The 16,600-nt window shown below is 38.1% G+C and overlaps 1 protein-coding gene across 2 annotated transcripts; it reads right to left on the reverse strand.

Annotated features, from left to right (window-relative positions):
- Positions 1-948: 948 nt before the first annotated feature.
- Positions 949-8,883, reverse strand: nfil3-5 (nuclear factor, interleukin 3 regulated, member 5). 2 transcript variants are annotated; one of them, XM_082189808.1, is made up of 2 exons: positions 8,313-8,883; positions 949-4,925 (listed from the first exon to the last, which is right to left on the reverse strand). In XM_082189808.1, exon 2 carries the CDS (start codon positions 4,481-4,483, stop codon positions 2,699-2,701), a length of 1,785 nt encoding a protein of 594 aa, XP_082045934.1. In that variant the 5' UTR covers positions 4,484-4,925; positions 8,313-8,883; the 3' UTR covers positions 949-2,698. The 2 variants fall into 2 exon arrangements, with proteins under 2 accessions (XP_082045934.1, XP_082045935.1); XM_082189809.1 differs by lacking the exon at positions 8,313-8,883 and adding an exon at positions 6,438-8,299.
- Between the last annotated feature and the right edge of the window lie 7,717 nt (positions 8,884-16,600).

A 16,600-nucleotide genomic window follows, 5' to 3' on the forward strand; every position in this document is an offset into this window, starting at 1 on the left:
GTAGTGCGGCACAGTTCGGTGCTTGTTTATTCATGTGACATCATCAACTACACAGGTTTCATTTTTAAATAAAATTAGACACCTTTTAAAGAATGTATTGTCAACAGATTATGTCAGTTTTGAATTATGGCTCTAGTTGTAGTTGAATAATGGTAGAAGGGGTTATGTACCTTCAGATGAAGGTTGTACGGCAGGTTGTGTAAGCGCCATGCATGCATATTACTTAATGCCAGACAAGGTAAGTGATGTAACAAACTGGCAGTCTACCAAGAGCAATAAATTAATGAATAAATGACAGGTAATCGTTAACAGTTAAAAAAAAATGTGTATCAGAAAAGATCTAGTGGAGAAATAGTGAGAAAGACGAGATGTTTTTCTTGAGGCGGAGGGTAGAAAAGATTGGATTATGATCTGCACTTCAAGCTATTCTTTTTATAATGTCAATTGATATCAGAACAGTTACATAACTTGTTTTCGGCTCTAGTCTATTTTTTTCTCTGAATTAGTGCCTGTACTTGGGAGTATATTTTCATGACCAGTGAACAGTGTGACCAGTTACATCGTGTTCCTTTCCAATGTTGGTAATTCCATTGATGCAGAGAACATGAAAGCATATATGTGTACTTCTATTCGGTTGCAGCTCCCTGTGTGTGTGTCTTTGGGCTGTGACATAAGTGCTGTGACTTAGCCAGTGTTACATCATATTGGATGACTCTTGTGCCCTGCAGGAGTACAAAGTGTCCCTATGCATTTGCAAAGCTCTCATTTTAATTAGTTTATCGTGCTAGAAGGGGAGAGGAAAAGTCACGTTGGAAGTATAAAGTGTGTCTGTTAAGCTTTTGGTCTGGTTTTAAATCTTGTGAAAGTGCATGTGTTGGGACTGTTTATGGAAACACTTTATTATGGGGCATTAAGGCTTGCCGGGTAGTATAAACAACATTAGGCGACTTAAATTCAACATACAACATGTTTTATTTTTCTTTCCACTCCTTTAGTGTCATTCTGAGCACCTTGACAAATACGTCCACCTCTTTTAACAAACAATTTTTTTTTCTTTTTTTTTTCTTAAAACTTCAGTAAATACCACACAATACACCAGGGTACAGAGGTGAAATAGATGAACAGGACATGAAAATACATACTGTCTCACATTGAGGTGAACAGACAACAGACACAAGAAATATCAACCCAAAAAAGAATAATAGCATTGGAATATAAAATAAAAATAAAAATACAATATTAATAATTATTATTATAGAATGCCAAAATAAACTTGATACAAACTTAAAATACTCAAAAGAGAATTTGTCTGTACACTTTTTACATAATGGCCAGTGCCAGGCACCTGTTTGGGAACAATAAACACAGATTGTATAAAATCTGATGAAAAAAATTCAGTGCAGAAGCAGCTTTCAGCTGTGGTAAATTCTACAAAGACAACTAGTAGGACTGAATTTGTGTCTAGGTAACACTTAGTTGTGTGCTGCAGCATTTTACTGTGTGTTAACTTTTATATGCAACATTTAATGGGTATGATGATGCAATGGGCTACACGCACCAAAGGAGAAACTCTTCAGTTCTGAGTAACCTCAACCGTTTCTTCTCATGAGGTAGCATGTGAGGCGTCTCTGAAGCCTGAACACAGAGGACACGACCATCTTGAGATGGCAATGATATATTTTACACTTTGTACAGTCCGCATATTAACTTGGAAGAGACCACCCTGACATTTCTGAAAGGGCTTTTACTCGAATTTGGCTAAATGTCAGGTAGATTGCAAATTCTTTTATTTTTTCAAAAAAAAAAAAAAAAAAGGACTGGTCACAGTGACCTTTGGAGAGGGTCAATCCATCAGGCTCCTTTACACTGATACAGTATAGCAATGTACTGGACAAAAGGTGATTTTTACTGGTTAGCGTTGACCTATGAATGACCAAAACACTATGAAGAGAACATTCTGGTATCTCTCAAATGATACAGTGACATAAATACGATGACTTAGAAAATATAATGGAAGCATCAGACATAAACATTAGAATTAGACTATACAGGAATTCAAACAGTAAGAAGTAGACAGTGTTCTTAGTCTTTTTCCCACTTTTCTACTCTTAAAGATTGACATGTTGCCATTTTTCATAAAATGTACTGAAATATGATATGTTTAGTCATGTCACAGTATTATAATATTCCAAGTGCTTCAATAATGCTAAAGTCCAAAGGCAGAGGAGGAGAAAGACAGGCATAAATCTGTTGAGGTTTTTTCTTCTGAAATCAGTAGGGAGAAAAGGACTTGAGTCTTTAACTCCATGAAGTGTGGCGAAAACTACTTGGGTTCAGGAACTACCCATCAATTTAGCTAAGCTACAAAACATGGCAGAGATATGTAAATATTCAAAGGTGGAGTCAAAGGTTGCTATACAGAGTTTTGTAGGTTTGTTTTGAAAGAGCAATTTCCTATTTGTAACTTTTTTAAGTTACAGTTAAGTGCTCATAAAAAAAATGTTCGAGAACAGAGCGGCATTAAAAGTCACAGAATCGCTCCTGATAAGAAAAGAGACCAAGACCTCAAGTTACTTTTTTGTTGTTGTTCTGTACAAGCAATAGACTTTCATGCAATGAACTGGTACCATTTTCTTTTTTCTTTCTATAGGATGGTAAAGATGACATTTTAACAAGTCCAGGATGGGATGTGCCAGATTCAGTCACGTTTCTTATTTCTGCTACCTCGTCCTCCTGAACTCCTCTTCCCACTTTCCTTCCATCCCTCTTCCGTCTCTCTGGAAGGAAACTGTTGTGTGTAAAGTTCATCTGCTGTCTCACTCTCCCCTTCCTTGCTTCCAGAGCTGCTGCCTTGCTGCTGGTTAACCTGCGCTAGCGCCAGGTAGGGGTGCTGAGGCAGAGCGGAATCAGGTGACGTTGTGGCCAGGACGTCTTGGGAGCCACCGTTGGACAGTGCTCTATACTTAAGTCTTAGCTTGTGTGGCAGAGCAGTGCCTTTCATTTCACCTTGGTTGTCTCCGTACTGGTAAGAATCACTGATGACCATGGTGGGTGAGGATGCTGACTGGTGGATGGCGTGAAATCCACCAGTATCAGAGGAAGAGGATGAGGGAGATTCATCGTCAGTGGAGGCTTCTTTATCTGAGCTGCGTGGGTCTCCGTCACTAGAGGAGGTGTCCTTGCCTGAGGAGGAGTGCTCTTGGTAGAAGCCATCTGCTCTTGGGCAACCTTCATACGTTAGCTCTGGTGGCTCCTCGTTCAGAGTGCCGAGGTAGGGATTGGACCGCTGGCATACAAGGGCTTTTCCGGCCTCACTGAGCAAATCTGGGGCAAAAGAATTTGGGGTGCTGTCGTGAACCTGACTTCTGCATTGTCCTTGAACACTCAGGTCTTGTTGCTGTATGACAAATCGCCTGCTCTCCCCGGCATCTGCCTTGCCGTTAGTGAATTCATAGTTTGGTGAATCCAAAGACCTCCTGGCCAGCTGCTGCGCCACCTCAGAAAGAGTCTCTAAACCATCAGGTCTTATTTGTAGACTGCACCCTGTTTGAGTAAAATGGGTGATTTGCCCATTCTGTTGTGTTTGGGATGCCACCTGCTGCTCCATGTCCTCAACCCTTTGGCTCTCAACAGGGTAGGAGTTGCTTCCGGAACGAAAGAGGATGACACTTCTTTGGGGTGTGGCAGATGGAGGGGCTGGGTTGTTGACGCCTTCTTGCTGCTCCATTTCTTGAGGTTGGTGAGACTCCAGTCGTCCGAGACTTTGATGGCCATTGAACATGCCATTAAGAACACTTGCCTCAAGCCTGTTAATGTCCATTCCAGAGCTCTCGTGTTTGATGTCAAAGTTTATAGGTTCAGGACTGTCCCGTGAAGATCCATCAGACATGTCGGAGAGTGATCCACGGGGGGAGTACTTGTGTAACGTTGAGTGGCGTTCACTCCTGGTCGGCTGCTCAGCCTCTGAGGAATCAGAGTTCATCATGACCTGAGAAGCACTAGAGTATCCACTGCTTGAGTAATATGGATTTCCAGAAGTTGCTCCTGTACCATTAGCTCCATTAGTCGCTGCCTCACTACCATTGCTGATCTGCTGGGTCTTTTCCATGTAAGAGGCAGAGCTTATGAGTCCAAATCTCAATTTCAATTGCAGGAGCTCTGTCTTCAGCCGCACGTTTTCATCATTCAGTGCCATTACCCTGTTTTCCAGCACCATATCATTGAGCCGGCGTTTCTCCCTTGACCTCTTTGCAGCCTCGTTATTCTTGCGTCGCTTTTCCCAGTAGGATGCATCTTTTTTCTCATCCGAGATGAACTCCCGCTTCCGTCGACAGCTGGAGTTGGGTTTTGGTTTTATTAGTCGGCCTTGACGAGGAGGGCTCGCGATTCGAGGTGATGGTAAACTCTCACTGTAGTTTGAGAACGTTTCTAATGTTTCCAAGCTGGCACTGTTGTTTTGGGTAGGGAGATTTAGGCTTTCCATTGTGGTCCTATTGAGGCCAGTTTGTATAACTGGCACTCAGTGGACATTGAAATTTAATGTTTTAATACTGAAGATTATTTGTTTCTGATTGAAACTTCAAAAACAAACTTAATTGCCAATATGCAGTCCTCAAATCTTTCAAGTGTCCAAATTGGTCAAAAAGATAAGAAAAAGATGGAAGGCAACAAAAACAACCGTCATTGGATAAGTGTGATCCAAGTTTTTTTTTTTGTCCCAGAAAAGGGATGGTCTTCTTTTTTTGTTTAGCTTTCTTTCAGTTCTCTCAGATTTTAGACAATGCAAATTTGTTGACTTGGCAAAGCTCCTTGTTCTCGATGGGTGGCGTGGTTGTATAGGCTGGGATTTCTGTTGGAGAATAAACTTGATCGTTCATCAGATCCGTCTCAGCTCAATGTTTTATCCCAGTCTCTGTTGAACAGATCTGTAAAGACAAAAAACAGGAGGTGTTTACTGAAATGTGTCCACAAGAATGAACAAAAACATCTACATCATAGAGTTAAAGGTAACAAGAATTAAAAGAGTAGAGTTAAAGGTAACAAGAATTAAAAGAGTAGGATTAGTTATTACGAATGGTATATTATTTTGAATGTATGAAAAAGTGTTCTACTTTATTGCACTGGTGGCATTACCTCTCTTTTGTCTTTTTTACTTTGTTGTAGTTGTGTGTATGTAGTTTAACTTTAGAAGTAATTGCAATCCCTTCAATTACAAAATGTGATTGACTTTCATATGAGGGTTTTATGAAGACCTTTTCCTTTCAATTTCCATTGAAAAGCTGCAGCTTTGATGATAAATACCATGGACGAATGTCAAATGATGCATTAGCAAAATGTATTCTCATGTAATAATTCGGAAACAACCCAGTGTTCCATTTCCAATCTTGGCAGCAACTGAAATGTTCTGCTTTTCCTCTGTTCTATGAGCTCTAGAGAAATGTAGGTCAGTAGAGTAGTGTAGCACAGCGATTAGGAGATCAGGCCGTGCTGCAGTAGGACACTTATTGTGTAAGATACTGCACTGTCACATAATCAGAGACACCTGACTGACTGCCAGGACTGCAGGGAACTAAAGGTGTGGAATATCCGGAATAACCCTCATTCTCTTGGCATCATTTATTAGTGATCCAAACATCATTTATTGACAATGTAACCAAGAACATTTTGCTTATTAAAAATGAGTACATATACACAACTATCTTTTTAAATGACTTCTTATTGTGCTATTTTTTTAAATACGGTTTTGTTAATGTTTGTGCTTTATTCGGTAGTAGAGAATAATGTCTTTTTGTTACTGTGCTAAAACTATTAGGACTTTGTCCTTGATTTGTTAGCTCATCCTATTGCAGCAGCTCATCGTAAGAATCTGAGTTCATGTTACATAACCACAAACAGCTATTGCACCATCACTAAAACACAACTTCAAAACCCGGCATTCTCATAGTTCAACGGCAAAAAGAGGAAGAGGAACAAAAAAGTACAACACAAACAGCCCATTGTTCTCAAAAGCAAACATAGAACTTTGCCTATGCCTGTTTTGTTTAAGCCTGATTGAATTTTCCCTTATCTTCAACCACACGAGAGAGTATTACTTTGTATTTCTAAATTTGTGGGTAACTTTGTCCATTGTGGTTAGTCTCACAGCATTGTGGAGACTAAGATTTCAGAAAACATGGAAGCACAAAGTATGGTCCAACGCATGATAATTTTTCATTTGGAACGTAAACGAGAGCAGGGGAAGGGTGGTGGACGTTGCGTGTGTGTGTCCCACTGACCTAGAAACCGGCTGCTCCGTAAACACGGTGCGTGTGCGCACCGGGTCCAACGCTATGCTGTAAAATAGGTCAGTGGGGCGGCAACGGTGTGTGCGTCCGCGGCTGTGTGTCTGTGAGAGAGTGCGTCACTCAGAGCAAGTGGGGAGGAATTATAGTGCCTACCAAAAATAGTGTGCTTGGGTGAGGGAGGAGTTAAGGATTCCAAATGGGGGATGAGAGAGGAATTTACCAGCACTGCGGAGGTACAGAGAAAAAAAAAAGCAAATACGTCATCATCAGAATATTAGATTAAAGCGGGCTATGATTCATGCCAGTGATGCAATAATAAGCATCAAATGCAGTAGCATTTTCCTGAAACGCATTAAGAAAGATTTGAAAATGAGGTTTTCTGCTCTTACACCACAAGGCTTTTCCGATACAGTCCAGCTTTTGTAATATCACTAATCAGCCGTGAATCAGAGCATGCAGTATAGTGCAGTTCAGACTGCAGGTTGTGGCTGGATGCCAGATTGTTATCACACTTGAGGATCATTTTAGGACATGGTGAGCTCAGACACCCAAGTTACTATAAATGTACCATCTGTAAACCTTTATTTTATGATAGATAAGTGACTTAGGATAGTAATGGTGCTCAAAGAAAAAGAGGTGAGACATAACCATCCTAACGACATTTTGACCACATACACATTTGTGTTATTGGTTCCCTTAGCTTGTTTATTTTTCTTCTTCCAAGAATTAAGAGTCTACATTTGAAGAAAAAGAGCTTGAGGTCCCATTAAACAGTTATGCACCGCCCCACATGGATAGTATTTACAGCTGGAAGCCTCCCTGCATGTGTTCACTCAGTCACATGCAAGCAGAACTGTTACGCCTCTAGTCTTCCAACCTAAAAGCCAAGTAGGCAAGTGTGACTGAGTGTTTTGGCTAGACTCTTAATTACAGGGGTTAATGCTAAAATCACAATAGCTGTCTATGAAAATTAAGTTCACAGCAAGTTGTCAGATTAGAAACTAGGTTAGCTAACCTTCAGATTAGTTTATGTAGTGGAGTAAACTCACCACCTGTATGCACATCTTTTCAATGCTCTTATTTGATTTTCGGACTGATGCTTTGTATTGTAAGAAGTTTGGGAGCAATGTGAGGCAGTTTCAGATTCCTGGCATTGCTGAATGGGGAGTGGTGGAATTGTTAAGGGGCATAGTCTACTTAGTTTAGGAGTAGGTCATAAGCTAAGCATGTAATGAGGATTGCATCACAATTTCTTTTGTCCCCACACTATAGACAAATAAATTATTAAACATTTGAATGGTTTGCACATTAGTATGCTTGTAAGTAACTAACCCTGCCTCTCTCTTTCCCAAACCAAAAGTTTTACGTCGCCTCACATTGCACAATAATCCACATGATACGTACTCACATTACGAGAATTTGATTCACTATGGTGACGCGATTTTTGAATATCTCGCGCATCTGAAGAGGGTCTTTCTCTGCTCGCCACTGAACATCGTGTAACACAACCATTCGCGTGGCATCGCTTTATCCTGTCGCCACGCGTTAGTCTAACAACCAGATGCTTTGTAAGAAACGCTGACTTGCCACTGAAATGCACGGGAATGGTGCCGCCGCAATGCAATGTACAGACATTAACTGACCCACAGCCACTCATGCTTTTGGATATCGTAATGATCACCACCTCCCCCACGCCACGACCGAGAGTCTCGCCTTGACATTGAATGTGAAAATGTATGCAGTGCACAATGCGAGATAATCTGTAGCTACATTACAATCTAAAATAGGCAAACATAAACAATAAAAAAAAGAACCATTGAAAACCAATAAAATTCGCAGTCAGCGAAGCATTTGAGAGCCATGCAGACCCTGAGTCGGTTTCCATGTGAACAATAACATGCCCTGACCACGTTGCAAGGTAAGAGCCTAGCCTACAACTGTTTAGCCTGCTTCAAGCTCTGTAAAACACAATACACCCAGCACATATTATGAAATATTATATGATAAATGGAGTGCAGTTGAACTCACCTATGTGAAATTGCGCATTCGTTAAGTTAAACGAAAGAAGCCTCTTTTATTCTTCAATAAATCGCACGTCCGCGCCTCTATATGCCGTTTTTCGTCCCGATTCTGGTCTTTCTTCCTTTTACAACTTCAGTCTGGGCTGAAAATGTCCCGTGTGGGTCGTGATCCACTCACCGGCTTTGTGTCGATTAATGTGACTCCCTGAATGTGCTGCTATTCGCCGTCTATCTCTCCCTCCCTCTTCGTCCTTGTGTTATGTCGGAGGCTTTGCTCCAATTTTCCTCTCTTACACACACACACACACACTCCTCTTGTCGTCCTCGAATGTGTGTTAGTAGGTCAGCGGTTGCATAACACGGAGCTTTGGGTGCCTAGTCACGTTCTTGTTCATCATGACGATACACAAGCCTCCTCTCCTGCCGAAATGACCGAAGAAACCGGGGACGGAGTTGGTCAAAAAAAAAAAGAGCTCTTCTCAGGTTCCTTGTAACGACATTCACCTCATACACCGATGGCATATACAGCAGCAGTGTGTGCAGTTACTCCAACACGCCTCTGTGTATTCAACAGCTTCTCTGAAAGAAGGAGGTTACGAGACAGGCAATGTTGCGTAAATATTCACAATTGCATAAAAGACACTTTAGCTCAAAGAAAAGTCTGATGTGACTACAAACTTAATGATTACCAAAGGAATATTAGATCTATCTATCTATCTATCTATCTATCTATCTATCTATCTATCTATCTATCTATCTATCTATCTATCTATCTATCTATCTATCTATCTGTCTGTCTGTCTGTCTGTCTGTCTGTCTGTCTGTCTGTCTGTCTGTCTATCTATCAAACATTTAAATGTGTTGGTATAACTGTCTATTATAAAAGTAACACGGTTCGTAACAGGTAATTTAGCCATAGCTTGTGCTCAAGGTCATGACCCTAAAAATTCTATTTTTTTGAGTTTTCAATAATCTTGTGGTTTACTGAATAAAATCATGTATTGTTGACTATTGAAGATTGTTCCCTATACTGGCCTTACAAATTATATGACTACAGACAAAACTTCTAAACTTCAAGTCAAGTCAAGTCAATTGTGTTCTCAGGCTATATCAGACATATATTATTATTATTATTTATCTGATAATTAAATATTAGCTAATTCAAATGATAATCTAGAGGATGTAGCCTATTAATATTGTAAGTGTAGTATATGTTACTATTTTCACTGGGTTGCAAATTTGCAGTTAAAAATGTAATTGCAGTGTAACTTTACTTTGATGGTCCACTTTAGACATTCTACTTACTATAAGTAACTTTGCACCTACATTTCAACTAACTCTCATTAGAGTATTAGTACACTGTAGTAGACTGCTAGGTTAGGGTTCAGGAATACGTTGACATGTAGTTGCAAAGTTAGTCAGTAGAGTGTCTGTTGATGAGCATCAAAATATAGAGTAAGCCGATATTAAGCAGACAGTGTACTAGTACTCTAATGAGTTAGTTGACATGTAGTTGCAAAGTTACGTAAAGTTATTAGAATGTCTAAAGTGGACTATCGAAATAAATTGTAACCTAAATTTTAAGTAAATAGTTAAATACACCTAATATAATATATTAGATTATATGCTCCAAATTATAAATAGTAATGAGCCTTTTTTTATACTGAACGCATTTTTATCCTGCTAATGAAATTGAGTTTTATTTTTAGTTCTGTATTTGATTTTCAGTTGCCCCGAAATGCACTTTATTTCTGGCAGGACAGCTTGTTTAAGAAGGTATAGCATTCCTCCTTCAAAACATGATACAGGCCACATATACAGTCTCAGAACAGGAAGGCAAGTTCAAGTTACATTCTTAACATTCTGTTCTTGTATGCATTTACAGACCTTTGGTTACTTATGTGTGCGACGCGTCTCTATCATTTTTGTTCCAAGTTACATATTACACGACACGAATGAGTAGGTTTGTTCCTGTTTTACTCTAAGTTCCTTGAACCTGAACAATGATGCAGGCAACTGTAGCCTACAGTTCTCAGAAGATGCTAATTATATATAAACAAATTTTTAACGTCTAAGTGGGTATCCCAACCGTTTCCTCAGTTTGAATCCTTGGATACCTGCTTAAAGGGATAGGTCACCCAAAAATGAAAATTCTGTCATCATTTATTCACCCTCAATGTGTTCCAAACCTGTATGAATTTCTTTCTTATGCTGAATTCCCAAAAAATGCTATTTTGCATTTCGAAGAACCGACATTCTTCAAAATATCTTCTTTTGTGTTCAAAGGAAAGAAATAAGTTTATACAGGCGTGGAACATCTTGAGGGTGAGTAAACAGAATAAATTAGTTTGGGTGATCTATCCCTTTAAGCAATCACCTCAAACACATCAGGGTGAATGCACTTGACTCAGGTCCTTTTGAGGGAAAGTTTGTTCAATTTACATTCAAATTCAAGTATGGTAATACAATTATTTCCCCCACAAATTTGTATGTGAACCTTAAGGACGTCTTGATACAAATCAACTCAAATATGTGTATTTTTACCAGTAGCACCAGTATTTTAAAGCCATGCAGCTGCAGCAATCTTCATAACATGTGACCTCTTGCTCTGTCTTTCACCACGCTAGAACATCCTAGTGAAGTGCAAGGATCAAGAGGGTCGTGGCAGGAGACATGCCATTTTTAGGCCCATGCATGCGCTTCCCCTTCATCTGTTGCGGTGCTGATGGACACTACGCAGATTGGGGGTTTTGGCCTTGAACTTGCCTTTCCCTCCCCCTCTGCATTCTCCCCCATTCACTCACAGCTGCGTCTGCTACAGTTCCCTAGGCAACCGTTATGCTGCCTGCCTAGCAACTGGTTCCCCCCCACCACCCCTTCCTCCTTGCAGAGAGAGAGGGGTTGATGAGGGGTGCTGGGAGAGACAAAGAACCCAATGTGTGTTTATCTAATGTGGATCATGGAACAGGAAGCAGCGTAGGCATCCTCTGTGGAGCTGTATTGTCTGCTTGCCGGTCCACTAGTAGATCTGAGATCCAAGGGGAGCAGATGTTAGTAGTTATGAGTCGGGGCAATATTATGAAATCCTGCCTCATTCATATAAGCAGAATGTCTAATAAAATGATACCCCTCAGTGTTTTCAAATCAAGACCATCTTTATGTTGTAGATGTGCATGTTGTTTATTGGTATGTTAAAGTACATTTTAAAAACACAAATTTGATTGTGTCGTAGTCAACAGTCAACCAATAAATATGTAAACAATTAAATGACAAGAGGGTTAAATGTTATTGTTAATAATCATTTATACATAACTATTATTATTATAACTGTGCCTGTTAATACTTTGTTTTTGTTTTTACAGGTAATTTAGCCATTTCTAGCCTTGTGCTCAAGGTCATGACCCGAAGTGTTTATTAGAACAAAAATGTAATGCTGTTATTTCTACAAATTTTCCGTTTTCAATAATCCGTGGTTAACTGCATAAAATCATGAATCAGGATTGACTATTAAATATTGTTTTCTTCTGACCTAACAAATTATAAGATTGGAGACACAACATCAAGTATATTTAGTAAAATATTATGTTCTCTATATCAGATATATTATTAATAATAATATTTGCATTCTAATAATTCATTATTAGCTCATTTAAATGATAATCTGGAGGATATGTATGTTAGTGTAAATATAGGCCTGGTTTCTAGATTTAGCCAGGATTAGGCCTTACTTAAATTAGGATGTTTAAGTAGCTTTTACAAATGTGCCTTAAAAAAATATATTTCTGTTGTCTTGAGATGGCACTGATATATTTTAAGTTACGTCACTGCAAGTTGCTTTCAGATAAAACAGCTCAAACATGCTAGGCTTAAGCCTTGTTTGTGAAACTGGGCAATAGTATATTATAGCAGTATTATGTTACTATTTACACCAGGGTGCAGATAATGTAAATGTATAGTATTATTATTTCCATTTCACACTTTTCAAATTGACTCTTTGATGACTTACCTCCTATTAATAAGCTGCTTCACACATTAAATTACTGTTTATACATACTGATAAACCAAACATCTGCCCGAAAGCCATACAGAATACAGAGCACAGTTTAGGCGGATGAGCCTGTAAACCTTCTGCTTCGATCCACTGCTGCTGGCTTGTTTCTTTTTGCATTGCTTTGCATGTTTAACAGTGAGCAAAAAATGCATTCGTGAATCAATAACTTTGTCTCCCGCTGCTTAAAATGGCAACAGAAGTGCTGATGTTGACATTGAACATGTAGTCTCGCAGACAGTGGAACTGTGGGAATCTCTAGAGGAAATAAATTTGAAAGGAAATAAAACTGAAGTTTCTTTTTACTCACTCCTTGGTATAAGAACACAGTGAAAGTGATTTCACCATGTTCAACATGTTCCAGGATCAACATTGCAATAAAAAAAAATCTGATTTGAGGGACACATTTACAGTTTATGTCAAGTTTAGGCTTAAAACCAGGGTTAGGTGTTATTCACCATATCATTTTCCTCTGATTCTGATTTTCATTCCCCCAATGTTTCTTTCGGCTTTGTATGTTGAAGTCACACCTTACTATAGGGAATCAATGACTTTCACTCTCACATCTTTAAATAGCCGTTTAGATGCTGACGCTGCTTTGACATTGAAGCTGTTGCTGTAATCAGCCACTGAGTCTTCAGAACTGTGGGAGACAAAGACTGTTGCCCTGTAAAGATCCCTCAACCACTGAGTATGAGGTTCATGTGGGAGTTAAATTAATACATAAAAAGTATAATTTACTGTATGAATATGTGCAGTTCTGCTCTGCATGATGCTTATTTTAAAAAAGAATCTCGTACAAATTTAAAATAAGCATCACAAATATAGTTTTTTTCACATTTGGATTCTCCCTACAGTTGCCGGTATAGATCCAGCTTCACCACTCATACTCATGCTCTCTATATCAAAGGTTGCTGCAGTCATCAATGATGGAAGAGGCAACTCAGAATATTATGAACCCAGACCGCATTTGATCAAAAATACAGTAAAAGCAGTAGTATTGTGAAATGTGATGGTAAAGCTGAATTTTCAGCATTATTACTCCAGTTTTCAGTGTCACATGATCCTTCAGAAATCATTCTAATATGATGATTTGGTGCTCAAGAAAGAACATTTCTTTTGATTAATATTGAAAATGGTTGTGCTGCTTAATGTTTTTGTGGAAAAAGTGATGCATTTTTTTCCTTCAGGATTCTTTTATGAATGGAAAGTTCAAAAGAACAGCATTTATTTAAAATAGAAATCTTTTGTAACATTATAAATGTCTTTACTTTTTTACACTTTACTGTCACATGCATCCTTTCTGAATAAAAGTAATGTTTTTTTTTTGTTTTTTTTAGTCTGTAACACCGGTAAAGGCTACAATTGATAAATTGTAAAATTACACTGTAAAAAGGAAACCTTCAAATAAAGTGTAACAACAAAACAAAACAAAAATGATCAAATAAACACACTTTTGAATGGTAGTGTTAACAATATAATTTCTGTGTTTTGAACAGAAATTGAATGAAAACAGAACAGGTGCTGAATAGGAAAGGTACAGAAAAGGTTTCGATTTTATTGCATTGTGAAGGTTCAATGTTGAATGTTGAACAACGCACAATCCGCCAAAACAGTATACAGGAGAAAACAGGAGAGCTTTTTGCTTTCACAATATTTCTTTTTTTATTTTTTATTTTTTTATTTTTTTTTTTATTTATAAAAAAATTTACAAAGAACAAATAAAAAAAAAAAAAAATAAAAAAAAAAAAAAAAAAATAAAAAAAAAATAAAATAAAAAAAATAATAATAAAAAAAAAGTAATCAACAGCAATGCAAAAAAAAAAAAATATAAAAAAAATATATATAAAAAAAATAAAAATAATAAAAAAATAAAATAAAAATAATAAAAAAAATAAATCATGTCTCACATACAAGTGTCATCACCACTAGATCCATTGAAGTGTTGAAGTTCCATTTTCAGATCCACACAATCACAGATACATTGTTAGCAATTATGTGGTCATGCAAGGTTAGTTATATGAAGAACCGGTCGCCAGATGTCCAGAAATCCGTCGTTGTTATCATGTAGAAAATATGTAAGTCTCTCCAGAGGGAGTATCCTCAAGACCTCTGTGTACCAGTCCTCAATTGTAGGACAGTCACTGGAAATCCAAAATTTCAAAATAGTCTTTCTTGCCACATGAAGAAGAATTTCCGTCAGTTTCGCGTTATGCTTGTCCCTTGCATTATCCACTTTAGCAGCAAGAACACAATGAAACGGTGAAAGTTCTAAATTATATCCCAATAGCGTGCTCACTTCATTTTTAACATCGGTCCAATATTTTTGGATTTTAACACACTTCCAAAACATATGTGCATATGTCCCCATTTCAATATTGCATTTACAGCAGTATGGTGAACTAAGACCCAGCTTGCCTCTTAACAAAGGTGTAAAGTGGAGTCTGTGTAATATTTTAAATTGTGTTTCTCGGTCAGAGTTACACCTCAAAATCTTGAGTGTGTTTTTTATCAGCAAAGACCATTTCTCTTCATTTATTTCTATCCCTAAATCAGTTTGCCATTGCCTTTTAAGATGATCTGTTGTATATGTAATATTTGATGAAAATATTTTATATACATGGGAAATAAATCTTTTTGGTTTATTATCTGTAAGAATGCGCTCCAAGAATGTCAGATTTGGAGGTTGTATTGATTTTGGGATATAATGTCTAATTTGTAGGTAACGGAAAAAATGAGACGAGTGTAAAGAGTACCTGTTCTTTAAAGCCTCAAATGACTCCAATGACTCTCCTTCATACAGTTTGACAAGCTGATCCAAACCTCCCTCATACCAAAGTTTAAACACCAAGTCTTGACATGATGGAATAAAGTCTGGATTTTGATATGTTGGGGCCAATAGCGAAAAGTGATCTTTCAGTTTAAAAAACAACAACATTTTGTGCCATGTTTTAATAGTGTTTGACACAATGAAGTTGTTCTGCAATTCTAATTTAGTCTTTTTATAGGATATGAAAGGGCAGTATTTTAATGATACAAGACCACAACAACTGGATTCTATATCAATCCATGTATTTGAAGCATCAGGATTCACCCATTCATATATATACCGCAATTGTACGGCCCAATAGTAGAGACGAATATTTGGAACAGCTAAACCTGCCTGATCTCTATTTCTCTGTAATTTACTCATTTTCATTCTTACTTTTTTCCCCTGCCAGATATATTGAGTAAATATTTTTTCCAGCCTTGAAAACCAAGAATTTGGAACCGAGTTTGGTAACATTTGTAAGGGATACATGAGTCTAGGGAGTATATTCATGTTGAGTATGCTTATACGTCCCAACCAGGATACAGGTAACGTTTTCCACCTATCTAAGTCCTCTCCTATACGCGCCAGCACTGGGTCTAAATTCAATTTAAACAATTTTTTTAGACAAGGGCTCACTTTTATACCAAGATAAGTTATTTCTTTGGGTGCCCACCGAAAAGGAAATCCCATGGGTGGATCTGAGCCTGTCAGGGCGCCTATTGGCATTGCTTCTGTTTTTAATAAGTTTACTTTAAAGCCAGATATGTGTCCAAATTGTTTTATATATTCAAGTAATTTGGGAATGCTGCCATCTATTTCAGTCAGATACAGCAACACATCATCTGCGTATAATGAAATCCTGTGCTCTGCATCCTCCATAGAAAACCCCTTTATCTCTGAGGAAATTCTAATAAGCTCTGCGAAGGGTTCAATGGCTAACGCGAACAAGAGAGGACTCAGAGGGCATCCCTGTCGCGTACCACGCTCCAGAGGAAAAATATTTGAGCAATGAGAGTTGGTAATCACAGCTGCTTTAGGGGATGAATACAACAGTTTTACCCAATCTTTAAATTTATTGCCCAGTTGGAATCTATCCATCGCATAAAATAAATACGTCCATTCGACTCTGTCAAATGCTTTTAATGAGTCCAAGGACACTATCAAGCCCTTGATGTTTTTATTGCTAGCACATTGTATGATGTTTAGGAGTCTGCGTATGTTATGAAACGAGTTCCTCCCTTTTATAAACCCTGATTGATCGCGTTTGATTAATAATCTTATCAAAGATTCTAGTCTTAGGCTTAACATTTTTGCCAGTATTTTGGCATCAACATTAATTAATGAGATTGGTCTATAGGACGCTGGGTCCTCTGGATCCTTATCCTTTTTTAAGATAAGACAGATATTTGCATGTGTCATTGTTTCTGGTCTTTCA

Source organism: Leuciscus leuciscus, assembly GCF_965113295.1.
Source record: "Leuciscus leuciscus genome assembly, chromosome: 14".
Taxonomy (NCBI): Eukaryota; Metazoa; Chordata; class Actinopteri; order Cypriniformes; family Leuciscidae; genus Leuciscus; species Leuciscus leuciscus.